A 16,925-nucleotide genomic window follows, 5' to 3' on the forward strand; every position below is an offset into this window, starting at 1 on the left:
TGCACTAACCGTGTTTATTGGAATGCTGTTCCACCCATGGTGTTACGTTTTATGTGGAGCACTTTAGATCTGGGGTGCATTTCTCGAAAGCGTAGTTGCTTGCCAGTTAGCAACTTTGGTAGTTGCTAATAGGAAATTGCATTGCAAAGAACAAAGTAGCTAACATAGTTAGCAACTATGGTTTCGAGAAATGCACCCCTGGGCAGATGTAGCCTGATTGACAGGGAGTTGACCTGTTGGTCGATGGGCCACAGGTTTGAATCCCAAACCAGACCTCTGTCTATATAGTTATGGTATGTGTCCAGGTGTGCCTCCACTGTTCGTCCAATGCCTTAAATAGGTGTCTCCTCTGTTTTTTGTGTGTTCTACACTATCTTGAAATGAAATTATAAAGTTCTACAACACTGTTCTATCAGAGATTCTAAGAGAGTTATATGGGGCAAGGGAACCTCCCTCTTATCCAACCTCTCTCTGGTTCTATATGCTAGCACACAAAATTGTCATGTGCCAAACTTTATTTAGTAGCATAGAACAGTGTTGTGGACCGTTATCATTTCCATCTAGTTATCTTCCGTTTGATCCAGCAGCTGTGAAACTGATGTGCACGCATTTTCTGACTTTTTGGGTATGCTATCTTGGTCAGGGCACCCTGGGAGAAGAGGTTTTTTATATTTTAACAGGACCTTCCTGGTAAAATAACCGTCCTTTTTTATATAATATAATAATAATAATAATTTGTATTAATATAGCACTGTGTCATACAAGGCATGTAACTCAAAGTGTTTAACAAATGGGAAAAAAACATCATTGTTAGAGATGGATTTAAAAGGAGAGGTATACTGCCGTGCAATACTAGAACGCAGTAACTCAAAATGGTCGAAAAAAAATTTATATCGGAAATCGGTTCTAAACTACCTCATTTGTCTTGTGTCCAAAAATGGTGGTCCAACACCGTTCCGTTTTGGAGAAAACTCATTTTGAAAGTGCAAAAATGACCCAAAAAAGGTTAAACAAAAACGCAGTAAATCGGCGAGTTACTGCTGCACGTTCCTATGGGACTGGTTTGGGAGTAGACAGTAATACAAGCTAAGAACGCAGTAACTCCTGCAGTAACTCCATTTTGTGGCAGTAATACCAGCCAAGAACGCAGTAACTCTGTTTTTTGTGGCAAAAAGACTCATAAATGTTGTTTTTTTGGGGGTTTTTTTGTGTGCATTAAATTTCTATCCTAAACAAGCATTACTAGGAAGTGTCACCACCAATTTACCGACAACACAGTTGTCGCGCCATATGGAAAACTTTGAAGCCTTTTTTCTCAGTTTGCCGTTTTCAGAGTTACTGCGTTCTAAGATTGTAGGGCAGTATAGAGGAGAGGCAGAAATAGCAGGAAGGCAGAGGAAGAAGAGATAGACAGAGATTGTAGAGTCATAAGGTCAACGTAGGTTAGGACTAGGATTCTTAGATGCGTAAGGTCCATAGTGGCTGGGCCTATCATAAGTCATAGATAGTCACACAGAGATTGGACGCTCAGGTGCGGCCCCTGGTGGCATCAGGGGTGAGGAAAAACTCCCTTTCGCTTGAATCATAGTTTGTAGGGGGAAAAAGCTCAGTGAGGTCTGAGAAAAAAAACCCTATAGTCAGGAAGAAACCTCAGGCAGAGACCAGCGGCCACCAAGGGGAGCCCCTTGCCAGGGCTGGTTGTGAGCAGTAAGGGCGCTGCGGCAGCTGGGACACTATGACGCCTTGGCAGCTAGGAGTTGGCAAGGATGAAGAGGTGGGTCTTCAGCTGCTTCTTGAAGGAGTCGACAGAGCTGGCTGATCGGATCTTGATGGGGAGGGCGTTCCATCTCTTGGGCGCATAGCAAACAAACGCGGCGTCGCCGATCTTCTTTTGCGGGGGGGTGGGGGTCCTTAGCAGCTTGGCATCAGTGGACCTGAGAGCTCGAGCAGGGGCATAAAAAGAGAGCATGTGAGAGATATAACTAGGGGCAAGTCCATTTAATGCTTTAAATACTGTCAGCAGAATCTTAAAGTCGATTCTGTATGGGACAGGTAACCAGTGCAGGTCTGCCAAGACAGGAGTGATGTGCTCTCTCATTCTGGTTCTTGTTAGGATTCTTGCCGCAGAATTTTGAATGAGTTGCAATTTGTCAATTAATTTTTTTTTGGAGACCAGAGAAGAGAGCATTACAGTAGTCTAGCCTACTGGTGACAAAGGCATGAATAAGTTTCTCAGCGTCTTGTCGGGGGGCCAAGCCGCGCACTTTGTTGACATTTCTAAGATGGAAAAAAGCATATGAATATGTTGTAGAATTTTGCTCAACAGTAAGCAGGTTGCTATGTACCTTCAGAAAGTGGTCCCGGTTTGTTACTGTGGTCAGACACAGCACAGCACGTTACATGTGGGGTCGCCTGACAGGCACACAGAACAGTGTGTAGTAGAACATTGCTGCTAGTATAGACAAGCAGAATAGTCCTATAGAGATGACAGGTTACTAAATGACTTCACAAAGTCATACATATTTCAGGGACAGTAGGCCTACAGCACATTTCACAGTACAGTTTGTGGGTCATTGATCATTTTTAGTATCGGATGTCAAGATAGGGCAAGGTAGGTAATGACACTATTGTATGAATGAAATTATGTTTATGTAAATTAATGTAATGTACATTGTGCACATTCATTAAAAATGAAAGGGGGGGGGGGCGGTACCAAACTAACAGTGATAATTCCACCATCTCACAGTTGAGGCAATGCCATCTTCAGTAATGTTTTTGGCCCATTACCTCTTAATTTTCTTTCTGTATCATGTGTCTTTCATAGTGAAATGTAAAGAAAGAACTCAGAGCCTATGCTCCTTAGGTCTACCCACATAGGTTTTCGATTTACCGCACACCCAAGTCACTTGTGTATTCAATTACATGCAGGGAGAGGTGTTGGTTAATATATGCGATTGCGAACTGCAATGATTTAAAACGTTGCGATTCCCTTGCTCCCCAGCACGGGTGTCAGTTGACAGCTGAACATTCGTCTCTGTCTAACGAAGCTGAGGCATCACGCGTGCACTGCACACCCACCCACGCACGCACGCACGCGCGCTGGCAGACTACCCACACAGGTATCAATACCAAAATGCTATTTAATAGCAGTCGTTAGCATGCGAGTATAGCCTACATGCCTAGGTACTTATACAACATCCAGACCTTTTGCACTGCAAGGTCCTTTGACATCTCGGCTACTTGCGTGATTGATACATACAATAGAAAACATGGCGCACATGTTTGGGGAAATCCCTTCGCCTCCACCTGATGGCAGCATCAGGCAGCCCCTTGAAATGGATGCGTGGGAGTTCCCTTCTTCGCCATGTCGGGGTGGCGCAACGCGCAGTAAGGATCTCCCGAGCTGAGCAATCTCTCTCTCCCTCTCTCTCTCTCTCTCTCCCGCCTCCTCCCCATACGTTCTCCTCCATCCATCCTCCCCCACACGACAGCGGCAGCAGCGCAGTAACAGCCTCGGCAGCATCCACCCTCCTGAAGTAGAGGCAGTAGTCAAACTAAGCGCCGGCGGTGAGAAACGGGAGAACGCATCCGAGTGATGCCACTGCACCAACAGCATCTCGCAACCGCGAAAAGATATCGAGAGTAAAGCAGCTCCTTCAGCGAGGAGGAATTAAAAAGATTCGCCTTGTGACCGCATCGGCCCATGAAGATGTCTAACGTTGACATGGTCAACTCTACCGACAGGGTAGTAAAATGTAAGTATTTTATTTGTTCACTTCCCCAGACTGTGTGATATCTTCTTGTACAGTAGCCTACATATATATTCCCTGTTATAGTATGCGTTTCCATTGAAACCATATTGGGTTGTGTGTTTTGTCAGTTGCCTGCAGCCTACAGTAGCCGAGATCTAACACAATTATTTCCATGTAACATGTTTGTAAACACTGAAAGGGGGAAATACACTGTGGGGGTGGGGTGGACTGGACATAATGGTGTTCTAGGCAATATGGTTTTCGCTGTCATCAACTGATTTAATTTAGTCCATGGCTTGGCTGAAAAGAGGATCGTTAAATAAGGTAGAGTAGGTCTTTGCGGCTGAGACGGTGATGCAGCAGGATTTCGCTGGCACTGTAGTGGAAGGAGCTTCGTGAATTAGCTACTATAGCCTACGCTCAGCGAATGGGAAAGACGTATCGTTTAACAATTCGCTTTAATGTGACAATCATGCGGCATTTACCGGAATATCAATGCTTTATGTTTGTCATGTCGGTTAATAAGACCTAACAAAGATTGTTTTTTCTTTCGTGGTATTAGAACGGCGAAAGATATATTAAAGAAGGCCGTTCGTTTCTTTTATATTAAGCCAATTGGCTCGTATCGAAGCTTAGATTAACCGTTCAACAAGATGTGTCTGCTGTAACCAAAGGATGATACTTTAATATCCATCTTCTCGTTGTCACTGTGCAGTATTTCCCCCCTTCGAACATGCTGATTTATTGGTATTATCAAAAGGCCTTGCCTACCATGCTCAGCCTATCTCGAGAAAGCTGGAGAGAATATTGCCTGGGAGGGAAAGAATGTGCGCGCGCGTGCTCGTGCTGGTGCCTGCACGCACATGATAGCGTCCATGAATATTCTTTACATTGGAGCATATTATAAGTAGTAATAAAAGTCGTTCCGGTCTATCATAAATAGCCACATAAGCCACTCTATCTTCTACGCCAAAAACAGCATAGCGTTATAGGAAGCCGGTAAAGAGATAACTGCAATGGTAACGTGCAGCTGTTATACATGCTGTGTCTTCTACAGACTACAGTTGAAATGTAACCAGCCTTGTTATGAGACAAAATACATACGTTCATATGCATGTTAAAGTCCTGCATGCGTGACTGTGTGGGCTATTGTAGTGTTTGAGTTATCCTCTCTGGTTTGGCTACTGGGTTTCAGCACCATGGACAGCGCGTTCAGGTTCCCCAAAATATCTGAACTGACCGTAATGATCACACGTTTACTTTTTTCTTTAACTTTCATTTTTCAGGACACTGAACATTAATGGACATATACATACATCTATGATTGTAGCACAGAGGTTAATTTCAATCTAGTTTCCAGATTGCATACACTTGCCATGTGCAGAACAGGACTGTGCAGTCATGTTGAAAGTAGGCCTGTGTCAGGTTTTACTATAATCAATGTCTAAAGAGATTTGGGATTTAGTTCCTTGGCCTACAACCATTCTTGAAAAAGTGTAGGCGTGGCTATTTAAATTGTGCTCTCATCTCCTTTAATGGCTAATTTAATTGTTTAATTATGTATTCCAGCGCAGGCGTACCAGCTCAGGAACAGGCTATTATACTGTAACTGTATCAATATAAATGGGCTATACCACCCACTTTGCACAGTGCTTCTCTTTTAACCCTTTAGTTCAGATCCTATGTTATAACCTTACTGTCACCAAAATTGTAATGGCTATGTCTTAATCTGTTACTTAAGGCTCTCAGCACTGTCATAGCAATGTTGTTATGATGTAGTTGAGTATTTTCAGCAGATAGTGAATAGGCCCGCCGGCGACCCCAGTTGCAGTAAGAGGCTACACACACTACAGGCTACTACAGTGTATGCAGTCAGCTGGTAATATCTGTACGATTACAACTCCTCATTGGATATAATCCTATACTGGATATAGATCTATGTGGGGGCAGATATTGTACATAGACTACATACTGTATAGTGTATGTGACAACAGGTCTAATTGTAGTTGTACAGTCCAAATAGAGATAGGGTTAGGTGTTGTCCTGCCGCCTGATTTGAAAGGATATTTAGCCATGTCATTTATTTTGACAGAACATTGGTGACATAGAACTCAGCACTATTCTGTTCAACCTTTTTAGAAGGTCATGCATGATATAAGACAAACTTATATCATGCAGTTGTTAATATAAAGTAAGTCCTTAAGAGGTTGCCTGCTCCCTTGGAATTGTTACCGAGTTGGATGATGATGAGAAAGATATGTGGTGGAATCAGCTCAAGCAGATGAGCAAAGCTGAATGAAACTATTTTTTGAAATCCAAGTCTATATGCAGTGATCTCCATTTTTAAGATGTGCTGCATTGAACAGCAACCTCATAGTGGTTAGAAAAGCATTGGTCTGTTTTAACCGAGAGGTGTTGTCATAGAGAAATACAAAGTAGACCATCTACTGTACTCGCTTAGCTTCCTGAGCAGATTAATGTCTGCACCACTTTCTGCTATGGCTTTCTGAACATAAGCTCATTTCACTTTTATTATTCACATCTGTCTAGTGTACTGATTCTCAACTAGGGCTCTACAGCCCCCCAGGGGGGGGCGTTAAGGAGACCTAGGGGGGCTTTGAGAAGGATACAGATGATAAGTGCTTAGTTGCCATTGAAGGGGCATTAGTCTATTTTATTTTTGTAATATTATGGCGGGTGTTGGCAGGCTTACGATGAGATCAAGGGGGCATTGGGAGGCTTTTGATGAGGGTCCAGGGGGCAATAATTCAAAAAAAGTTTAGAGACACTGCTCTAGTGTAAACTTCTACTTTGTATGTAGAATAATAAGGTGATTTCCGAGTGGGCAATCACTTGGACAGGCAAGGCAACTGGGCAGACATGATCCTACTGTATGCTATTCCTAATATTAGCAAGTTTACTAATTAATGTCACACCCTAATTTACTGGCAAGTGGAAGATTTTTTATCGGTGTCACACTAGTAGTAAGGAAGGCTGGAAGTGAAATTTATGCACATTTGCACAAGACACACATTCAAAACGCTATTCACTTTCACACAACACTGGTCTCCACAGGTGGGATAGCAATGAATTTGTTCACGGCTGGACGGATTCATGGTGTGACAGAAGACGCCTTAAACAGACAATGCAACACGTGTTTCAACCGCTCTAGCACATTTAAATCTGCTCTAGTGCACTTATAGATTACATGGTGTGGTGTAAGAAATTGTGTGTATTGCATGAATTCTATTACAAGGTGAATTAAGCTGGATAAACCCTATTTATTTGCCCACAGCTGCACTACGTGTCACAATTTACTACAATGTCAATTTGTCGATGACAGTGGTGGTTGGATTCAACTCCAACAACTGAAGCAGCCTAGAGCTCAGTGTCGCCGTCATTCAAGAGCTGGTGGTAGATTTCTGGAGTTAGATACAGCCGGGGTGTGATTTGTATGTGGGGATTTCGGGATTTTTTGGACGTCTCCACTTATTCTCCATGATTTCATTCTCGGTTTAACATAACTCCATTGAAATTGCTTAAAATCTGAAAACCCCCTCCTGGCACCCTGTCAAATCACACAGCCTCACAACACTCAACTCAAAGTGAATGGGTCGCCAAGTGGAAAGAATGAGAAGCTTCAGGTACTTTGGAGTGCACATATCTTGAGATTTACTGTGGTTATACCCAGGGCCGGTGACAGCTTTTGCTGGACCCAGGACAAAGTCATCTGAAAGGGCCCCCTACCCAATACATACAATCTAATGGGGACCCGATTCTGGGCCTCCTATCTCCCTGGGCCCAGGACAGCACACCCCTTTGTCCCCCCTGTCGGCGGGCCTGGTTATCCATATATCTCCATATGGAACAGGCGGCGGTGTTTGGACCCCTCCCACGAGACTAAGTAGAGTCTAGATCCCCTTCTGAGCTGCAGAGGACTTTTCATACTGCCACTATATCCATATCCACCCGTATCCGTTTATATCCCCACTGTCCTGGGGATCAATGCTTTAGTAGCCTCAGTGATTACGCCTGTATGAACATAATCTGTTAAAACATGGCTGCCATGGGCCCTACCGTGGCTTAATGGTAGGGCACTCGTCTACTACTTGGCTTACCCGGGTTCGATTCCCGACCTTTGCCAGCCCTTCCCCATCTCTTTCTCCCAACTCACTTCCTGGCTCTGCTTCACTATCCTGTCATATAAAACACCAATAAAGGCTTGTAAAGCCCCCCCCCAAAAAAAAAAATTTAAAAAAACATGGCTGCCATTATAAATGTCCTGACACTAGAAGTGGCTTTAACCAAGTCATGATATCTTCCTAAAGGCTCTGTGTAATATCATAGCAGTGTAGCACTATGACAGTAAAGTCTTTTCACCAGCTATTACAGTAGTGTTTCTCAATGGGGGCGGTACAGCAGCCCAGGGGACGTTGGGGAGTTCTAGGGAGGCGTTGAGAATGACTGAAAGAGGCGGTGCTTAGTTGCCATTCGGGGGCATTAGTCCATTCAATGTTTTAATTCTAAGGGGGGCTTGTCAGGCTTGTGATGAGGCCAAAGTGGCGTTTATTCAAAAAAGCATCAGAACCACTACATTACAGCGTTCCGCTGGTGAAATGGTGCACATTGAGGCTACTGACTCTATCCCAAATATGAGGCGTATCCCAGGTTTTTCTGATAATTCGGGAAATGAGTGTCTCTTTTTTGGAGCAACATTAAAACATCCTATCATTATGCGCACAACCTGCTTGCCCACAACAACATCAGATGTCAAACAATGGCCGTCCCCTCAACCTCGTCCCTCCCCCGTACGCAGATTGTCTGTCTGGTAACACTAAAGCCGTCACAGAACACGTAGCCCAGCCGTAATGTGCAAGGAAATTGTTTTGGACTGTAGCTTACAGTCCAAAGCCAAGCTAGCCACATACCACAGTCAACAGATTTCTATTGTATTGCTCCATCTAGCTTAATTGCTGGATTTTGGTTTATTTGGGATACATAATTCTGGAAAAGGTATTTACATGTGTATTTACAAACACAAAGCCGGCATATGTAATACCCTGTCATACTTAGGATCCTGAAATGCATGTAAACACTCGGTAGTTATTGTCCAGTCTAGGCCCTTCTTGACCTAGAGGGCCATGGTGGGTGTGTGGATGTTGGCTTATTTGGGATACATAATTCTGGAAAAGGTATTTACATGTGTATTTACAAACACAAAGCCAGCATATGTAATACTCTGTCATGCTTAGGATCCTGAAGTGCATCATGTAAACACTGTAGTTATTGTGCAGTCTGGACCCTTCTCCTGCAGGGCCATGGTGGGTCATGGTGACGTTTGCAGCAGCTTGACCGTGGGAGTTTGTCACATATGTCTCGAGTGTCACTTGGCCCATTACCCCGTCCGGGTCCCAGTGGCCCTGGCTTTCAGTGGCCTAGTTTGCAAAGTGCGATTCTAGGACATTATCTGTGTTAGATCTGCAGGGGCCTGCTTGGGCTCCAAAGTATTGTCACGACAAAAACGGAATAATTGTGTCTGTGTCATATACATTATACGTGTGTGTGTGTGTGTGTGTGTGTGTGTGTGTGTGTGTGTGTGTGTGTGTGTGTGTGTGTGTGTGTGTGTGTGTGTGTGAGAGAGAGAGAGAGAGAGAGAGAGAGAGAGAGAGAGAGAGAGAGAGAGAGAGAGAGACAGAGAGAGAGAGAGAGAGAGAGAGTGAGACCCATCAGGGCCTTGATATATATGGCAGTATATGAACCGTCCGACAGTCTAATCTAGGAATTAAATGGGTTCCCAAAACACAGGGGGACACTGTGCTGTAAATTATAGCTATAGATGTAGAGCCTCATAGCAACTGACTGAGTAATCACCCAGCTAGCTCCCCGTTCAATTACATAACTTTAGAATGTTTTTATTTTATCACACAGAATAGCTTTATTACAATGCATAAGTTGTGGCTAGTGTTGCAACTTAGATATCTCAATAAGTATGAGCCCTCCGATCATATTTTTGAAGAACATCTCAGATATGAGTATTTAAGTCTAAAAATGTTCCTGCGGCTTTATTTTCCTGTTCCTGTGCTATGTTGCTCTGATAGACTGTGGTGTGTCTATACTAGTCTCTCTTTGTGTGTGTGTGTGTGTGTGTGTGTGTGTGTGTGTGTGTGTGTGTGTGTGTGTGTGTGTGTGTGTGTGTGTGTGTGTGTGTGTGTGCGCGCGCACGCGCGTGTGGAAGCTAATGGATGTTGGCACTATAAAGCACAGTGTCATAGCAGGGGCTCGTAAAGCGTGTTTTAGAGAGCAAATATAGTAGAGCTTGCACACGTGTGCGTGCGTGCGTGCGTGTGTGTGTGTGTGTGTGTGTGTGTGTGTATGTGTGTGTGTGTGTGTGTGTCTGTGGGCGCGTGCGTGCGTGCGTGCGTGTGTGTGTGTGTGCAGGCCTGCATTCGCCTGTATGTGAATGTGAAGCTTCTCATCTGGCGGCCCAAGACAGAGGCCCCCATGTTTCTGTGCTGTCAGGGCAGGGCAGGGCAGGGCAGCGATGAGCAGAGCAGAGCAGAGGAGGCCATATAGTTAGGGGTGGGCAGGGCCGCTGACAGCTTTGGCTGGGCCCAGGACAAAGTCATCTGAAAGGGCCCCCCTGCCCAATAGATGCAATGTAATGAGGAACCAATTCTGGGCCCCATCTCTCCTTGGGCCCGGTACAACTGTCCCCTTTGCCCTCCCCCCTGTCGACACCCGATAGTGTGATGGCCTCTGGAGGGCAGGGAGAGGGTTTAGTGGAGCATGGAGGAGCATGGAGGATCACGGGGCTATCTGCATGCCTTATCCTATCCAGCACATCACATCCAGACTCACAGCACACAGTGCAGGGCTTTATTTAGCAGACTGGGGTGAATTATTTAAGCATTGGTTTGCAGCTGTGTTTTACTGCTCTCGCTCCTTCTTACATAATGAAACTTCCCTGAGGTCTCGTGATGAGAGGGATGGAGGGAGGGAGTGGGAAGGAGAGGGAGATAGGAGGAAAGCGGAGTGGGGGGATGGGAGTGTGGTGGGTGGTGGGTGGTAGAGTGTTGGGCAGCAAGACAAAAGGGAATGATGATATGAGGAAGAAGAAAGCACGAGAGAAGAATGAGAGGAGTAGAGTGAGAGGAGAATAGAGAGAGGACAGTGTGGACAGAGTGGGGTAAGGAGGATGCCGGACAGCCTTGGAGAAAATCTTTAAGCTAAACGAAGGCCTGGAGAACAAAAGCATAAAAGATGAGAAGCGCCGAGATACAGTGGAAAAGAAACAGTTACAGCTTATTTTGCTGCCCATCTTGCATCCATGAAGTGCAGTGGTGTAAAGTATGTGTGAAACACCAGTTAATATAAGATACAAATAAAAAGTTTAAGTTGTTACTGACAAAAGGAAAGATGTTCAAAGATACAGTGCATGTAAAATAAAGTAAATAACAAAAGCCAGTAAATAGAATCATTCCATGTATGGTGTATGTGAAAATAAGACTACAGTTTGATTAGTAACAAAAGTAATAATGACATTATGCTCCGCGATTTGGATAGGGCATTATTAGAGTGGTAAATAGAGTGTTATTACAGAGAAGTATCAAATCATGCACTTCCTGATCACATCATGTCTAGGGTGCCCTAAGCAAAAAAAGCCATCTTGCCAGTGTTTTGCTACTTGTGGATATACAGAAGGACTTGGGAGTTTTGCTGTCATCAATTTTCAAAAGTTAAGGGTGTAAATAGTTGAGTAACTTTACAGAGTAACATGGAAGAAAATGGATGATTGGAGCGAAAAGTAGCCCAATACATGATGACAGTAGCAGCTTTGGGTGAGCATGTCTACTTTTTATCTACACAGAAAGACAAATGCCCGTCAGGAGACATTAGTTAAGCACTTTATATTAGAAGATATGGCTGTAAACATTACATGTAGTAGGCTACTGATCCAGGTGATTTTTATTTCATTCAAATAGTTTACTTGGAAGTGACTGGATTTCTTGGGATGGAAAAGTAAATGTAGGCTAGATCCTCAATTTGAACTCAGAGAGTCAAACACTGCATATATAAAAACAAAACCGTTTATCTCACTTTCAAGAACAAAAATGCCATTTTAGCCAGAAATATATGATCTTTGCTGATGGAAAGCTGAGATTCTTTGCTTTTAAACAAGCCATGTGTCCGTAGGTCTGACATAAAAAAAATCTTTTAAGAAATGTCAAAAAATTGATGGCACTGGCTGGCATTAGTTCCAAACAAGGTTCCAAACCAAAGCTGGCACTCAATGTGTTAAAGATGGCCTCTCAACGTCATTTAATTAATATTGCCGTGTTCCCAATTGTTATTGAATGTGTTACGCGTTGGTCCTGTTTTAAAAAACGTTCTGGTTGCTTTGTTTCAAGACGTTTTTGCAAGCTGGCAAGGTGGCTTGTGGAGAAACGAGAGAGTGTTCCGTGTTTCTCGTGGAAATGCGTCTCTGATTGGCTAACTTCTCCTGCTCTCGAAGAAACGCGTCTCTGATTGGCTCAGTCCTCCACTACTTGGAGAGAATGTAATGGGAAACAGAGTCGCCACTTCCCCGGGTGGTACTGCACTATAGGGGCGCCAACGGAGGCGTGCAGGCTCCATTCAGGGCTGTGCTCTTTCGACAGCGACCCCTAGGCGAGCTGCAGGCACGGAGCAACCAGAGTGAGCCGGCTTTATGTATGAGGCTTTGTGCTGTGTGTGTACCTGAGAGTAGCAACCAGCTGATAGCTAAGCTAAGCTATGTTTCGGGCCACCAGACATTGCTGGTTTTGAAAACAAGCAGAAAAAAATTACTCGACATGTTTTTAGATAAATGGGTCGATATAAACCTTTGTGGGCAACGCCTTCTTTCGACGTGACGAAACACAGAAAGGCTTTCGTGATTCGCTCGTTTCTCTGCAATATTTATGTAAATTGGGAAACACCGGGAAACACAGCCAGGAGAGTTGACGCACCGCTATGAGAGCCTTGCAAGTGAGTTTAACTTGGGGTGACCGTCCGATCTTCGAAAGGAGTGAGTAAAACTGAGTTTTATAGGAAGTTGGCCTTTAAGAAGCCAGATAGCCAGACACAAGACAGGATGAGAGAGAGAGAGAGAGAGAGAGAGAGAGAGAGAGAGAGAGAGAGAGAGAGAGACAGACAGACAGACAGACAGACAGACAGACAGAAACACAGAGAAGACACGCATGAGAACACAAGCGCACTGCAAACATCTCTGGCAGATACCACTTGGTCTGTCTCGGCATGGACGCCCACATTACCTGCACATGACACAGTCATTCTCTCACCACTCTGTTGCCCTTTCAAACACACTCTGACACACACGTGCACGCGCACACACACACATACACACACACACACACACACACACACACACACACACACACACACACACACACACACACACACATACACACGTGCGCGTGTTCATTTACAAGCACACAGTGTGTTGTAATGCACATACAGTACTATACAGTATGTATAGAAATTAGAAAACAAAAAGTTCAACGTCTGCACCTTGACTGTGAGCTGTGTCTTGGTGCATCTGCTCCTGAAAAATAATAAAAAGGAGGTGCACACAAGGCTTGTGTTTCAATCTTCAAGTTTATATCCACAGACTTTTCTGTTACTTTTCTGGCTTGAATGTACAGTGTGAGACACAAGCCTTATTTGTGCCCCATTGTTTGTTACTTTTTAGTGATGTTATCAGCAGCAGTTCTAGCCATTTGGGGGCCCTAGGCTTAATATAGACATGGGGCCCTTTTGAATAACTTTCGCTGGTATTTACCACGGCGGAGGTTAACTGTTGGGCCCCCCCTACAATACTCATGAATGGCCATCCGGGTACTTTGCTCTTAAATTTGTGTTACGCCCCTTTATGGGTGAAAACAAACCAAATGTCTCATTGACTTACATGCTACATCAGCTAGCCTAAATGAACACATTCCATGCTTCAGCCACGGCTGATTGGCTACATTATTTGAACAGCCGGCAACACAACACGTTTTCGGCATGTTGCGCGTGAACAACGCTAGTCTACAGGTCCGTATCTTTCGTTTATTAAACCCCAACATCACCAATTGACTTGCTTGGGTTGTTTTCCCCCACAAATGGGCGTAACGCACATGGAAAACGTCACGCCGTTCATGAGTATGGGCAAAATGGGTGGGGCCCTAGGGAACTTCCTACTCTGCTTATTGGTGGGGCGGAGCCCTACTCTGCTTTATACTCGTGAACGGCCATCCGGATACTTTGCTCGTAAATGTGCGTTACACCCCTTTATGGGGGAAATCAAACCGAATGTCTCATTAATTTACATGCTACACAGGGTAGCCTAAATGAACAAAGTCCATGCTTCAGCCACGGCTGTGGCTATATTATTTGAACAGCCGGCAACACAACACGATTTCGGCATGTTGAGCGTGGACAACGCTAGTCTACAGGTCCATGTATTTCGTTTATTCTTTCCCAACACCACCAATTGACTTGCATTGGCTGTTTTCCCCACAAGGGGCGTAACGCACGTGGAAAACGCCACGCCGTTCATGAGTATTGGTGGGGCCCTACTCTGCTTATTGGTGGGACCCTAGGCAACTGCCTAGTCTGCTTATTGGTGGGGCCGGCTCTGGATGTTATATAAATACAACAGTTATCATGCCTTCGCCCACTGAGACATGCCAGAAACGTGCTGTTCTCCTGTCTTCCATCCTCATGTGTGTGTTTTTTTGTATCTGTGTGATAACTGGTTGGAACATTTTGACCACATCATGTGTGCTGCTGACAGCCTAGTAAACTAGGGTCTAGACAAACTCGCAGAGCAGCAGAAAATATGTTTCCCTGGTGAGTTCTTCTAGCACCATATCATCAGCGATAACCCAAAAAGACACAACATCCGTCCTTCAGTCTGCCTGTCTGTGTGTTTCAGAGTCGGTTTGAATCTGAGTAGCAAGTCGCTAGGAAGGGCCTAGCACAATGGTTCTCAACCTTTTTTGAAAAAGGGCCTTCCAACACCGTCCTTTGTGTGAAAATATGAAATAGACGAATGCCCCCAATTGCAACTAAGCAACACCCTCTCTTAGCTGTATTCTTCTTAACGCCCCCATGGGGCACCCTAACACCCCCTGGGGAACTCTTGAAAAACACTAGCCAATGACTGCACTGGTCATTATCAGCCGTTTGCCTGTTTGGTGCATTTCATATGTTCATGGATTTTTCATGGAAAGGTACATAAACTCATTTACTTTTGAAGGTCAGTGCTTTCAACATGGCCACAAAGGCATCGAAGTCAATCGCTCTGGAGTTCTACTCGTTTTCATTGAATTATGATTTCAATCAGTCAGGCCATTTAGTCAACACACTGCTCATGTCGATACATACAGAACTGAGGTTGAGCCTGTATCAGCAGAAATACACCAATCCAAAAATTGGGCTTCTGGACTAGTTTTAGAGAATTGGGAAGAACTTAGTTTGGTGTGTACCGTTACGTTGGGATGGCGCGAAGGAAAGTGTGACTGCATCTGGACAGTTTGAACATGCCCTGCTGGGTTTAGACGGACATCGAGCATCGGCTACTCTGATCGACTCTGTGGGTCCCTGTTGGCCTGGTCTCAGGCATATTGGCTTGACATGCATGGATTGGTCCCTTGGCCAGTGTTGCCAGATTTGGTGGTTTTCCTGCCTAGGTGGGCTGTTTGGGATGACCATCTGCGGGTGAAAAAAAGTAGGCTATTGGGCCGGCCTGCAGATCTATGGCCTTAGAAATCAATAGATCCTAATTAAAATTGGATGGGATTTATTACTGTATTTTAAGGCGTTTTTGATCATTTATTCAGCTGGACATCATCAGTCATATCTGGCAACCTTGTCGGGGGCTCAAGCTGCCCTGCAGGCTCCACATGGCGCAGCAGGGCTCCCCATATGAATTAAACACTGTGACCACAGGCAGGCCCGCATGGTGACCCGGTCACTTGGCCCCTATCAAGCCTCTGGCACAATGACTCTGATCACATTATTTAGTGGATCTGGATCTGTGTGCTGTCTGATGATGATGTAGATTGCAGTCAGTTATCTATCTATCCATCTATCTATCTATCTATCTATCTATCTATCTATCTATCTATCTATCTATCTATCTATCTATCTATCTATCTATCTATCTATCTGTCCGTCTAGTATCTGTCTGTCTAACTGCAAGCCTGTCTGCCTGTCTGTCTGTCTGTCTGTCTGTCTGTCTGCCTGCCGTTCTTCTACTGAACTACACACTGTCGCTGACCATGAACATGAACCCCTGTGTGTTACATGAATCTGTGTGGAGGACGGTTATGAATGGATGTTAACGGTAATGGACACTGAGCATGCTGGTGTAGTTGTTTGGACTTTATGTCCGGTCTGATATCAATATACTACTACAGGAAAAAAAGCATCCTGATAGACATCTGGTAGTCCCTGCTCTGTCACTATCCGTACCCCCACTCTCTCACTCTCTCCACACACTGAATGCTAAAAAAGAAAAAAAAACACCACACCAAGTCAATCCAGCAGGACCTAATGTGCCAGACACGGTGGAGATAGATGGAGCGTTACGCAACAACAACAGAAATGCGCGGGGTAGTTTTCTCAGCGGTGTGCGGTGGTCTAATGTTGTAATTTGTCTCTCCTCTCTCCATTTCAGCTTTACAGCAGGCTCGGTGCGGTGCAGTGCAGTGTGCAGTGTGCAGTCACAGCCCCCCCATTGCTTTCAGTCCCAGTGTCTGTGATGTTGGAGCCGACTGCACGCCAGAGTGTAGCTGCACTGCACGGCGCTGCTGACTGCTGTTATGTAACTCCCCAGTGCTGATTGATCCATGGCCATTTACCCCAGGCCTCCTATTGAAGCCTCTGTTGGGCGGTATAGCGCTGGTGGACACAGGCATTGAAACATTGGATACATTATTACTTCAGTTGTTCCCAAACTGTGGGTCAGGACCCCTGGGGGGGTCGAGGAGGTGCTGAAAGGGGGTTGCGAAGAAAAGGAACTTTGCATAACAACGGGACATCCACAGGTTAACAGCTAAGAGCTAACATAATTCCTTAGTTTGGTTATTAAAAGTATTCATTAGAATATGATTGATTATAATGGTGTGGATTGTGTATCAGATTTCC

The 16,925-nt window shown here is 44.7% G+C and overlaps 1 protein-coding gene across 1 annotated transcript in view; it reads left to right on the forward strand.

The window, feature by feature from the left end:
• The window catches only part of ppp3ca (protein phosphatase 3, catalytic subunit, alpha isozyme), a 68,318-nt gene that overhangs the window by 2,420 nt on the left and 48,973 nt on the right, over positions 1 to 16,925 (forward strand). Inside the window, exon 2 of the mRNA XM_063203754.1 lies at positions 3,492 to 3,755. Within this exon, the coding sequence (XP_063059824.1) occupies positions 3,704 to 3,755 (52 nt within the window). The 5' untranslated portion in view covers positions 3,492 to 3,703. The remainder of the gene's footprint in view (positions 1 to 3,491; positions 3,756 to 16,925) is intronic.

This window comes from Engraulis encrasicolus, chromosome 7, assembly GCF_034702125.1.
Source record: "Engraulis encrasicolus isolate BLACKSEA-1 chromosome 7, IST_EnEncr_1.0, whole genome shotgun sequence".
In the NCBI taxonomy this organism is placed as follows: Eukaryota; Metazoa; Chordata; class Actinopteri; order Clupeiformes; family Engraulidae; genus Engraulis; species Engraulis encrasicolus.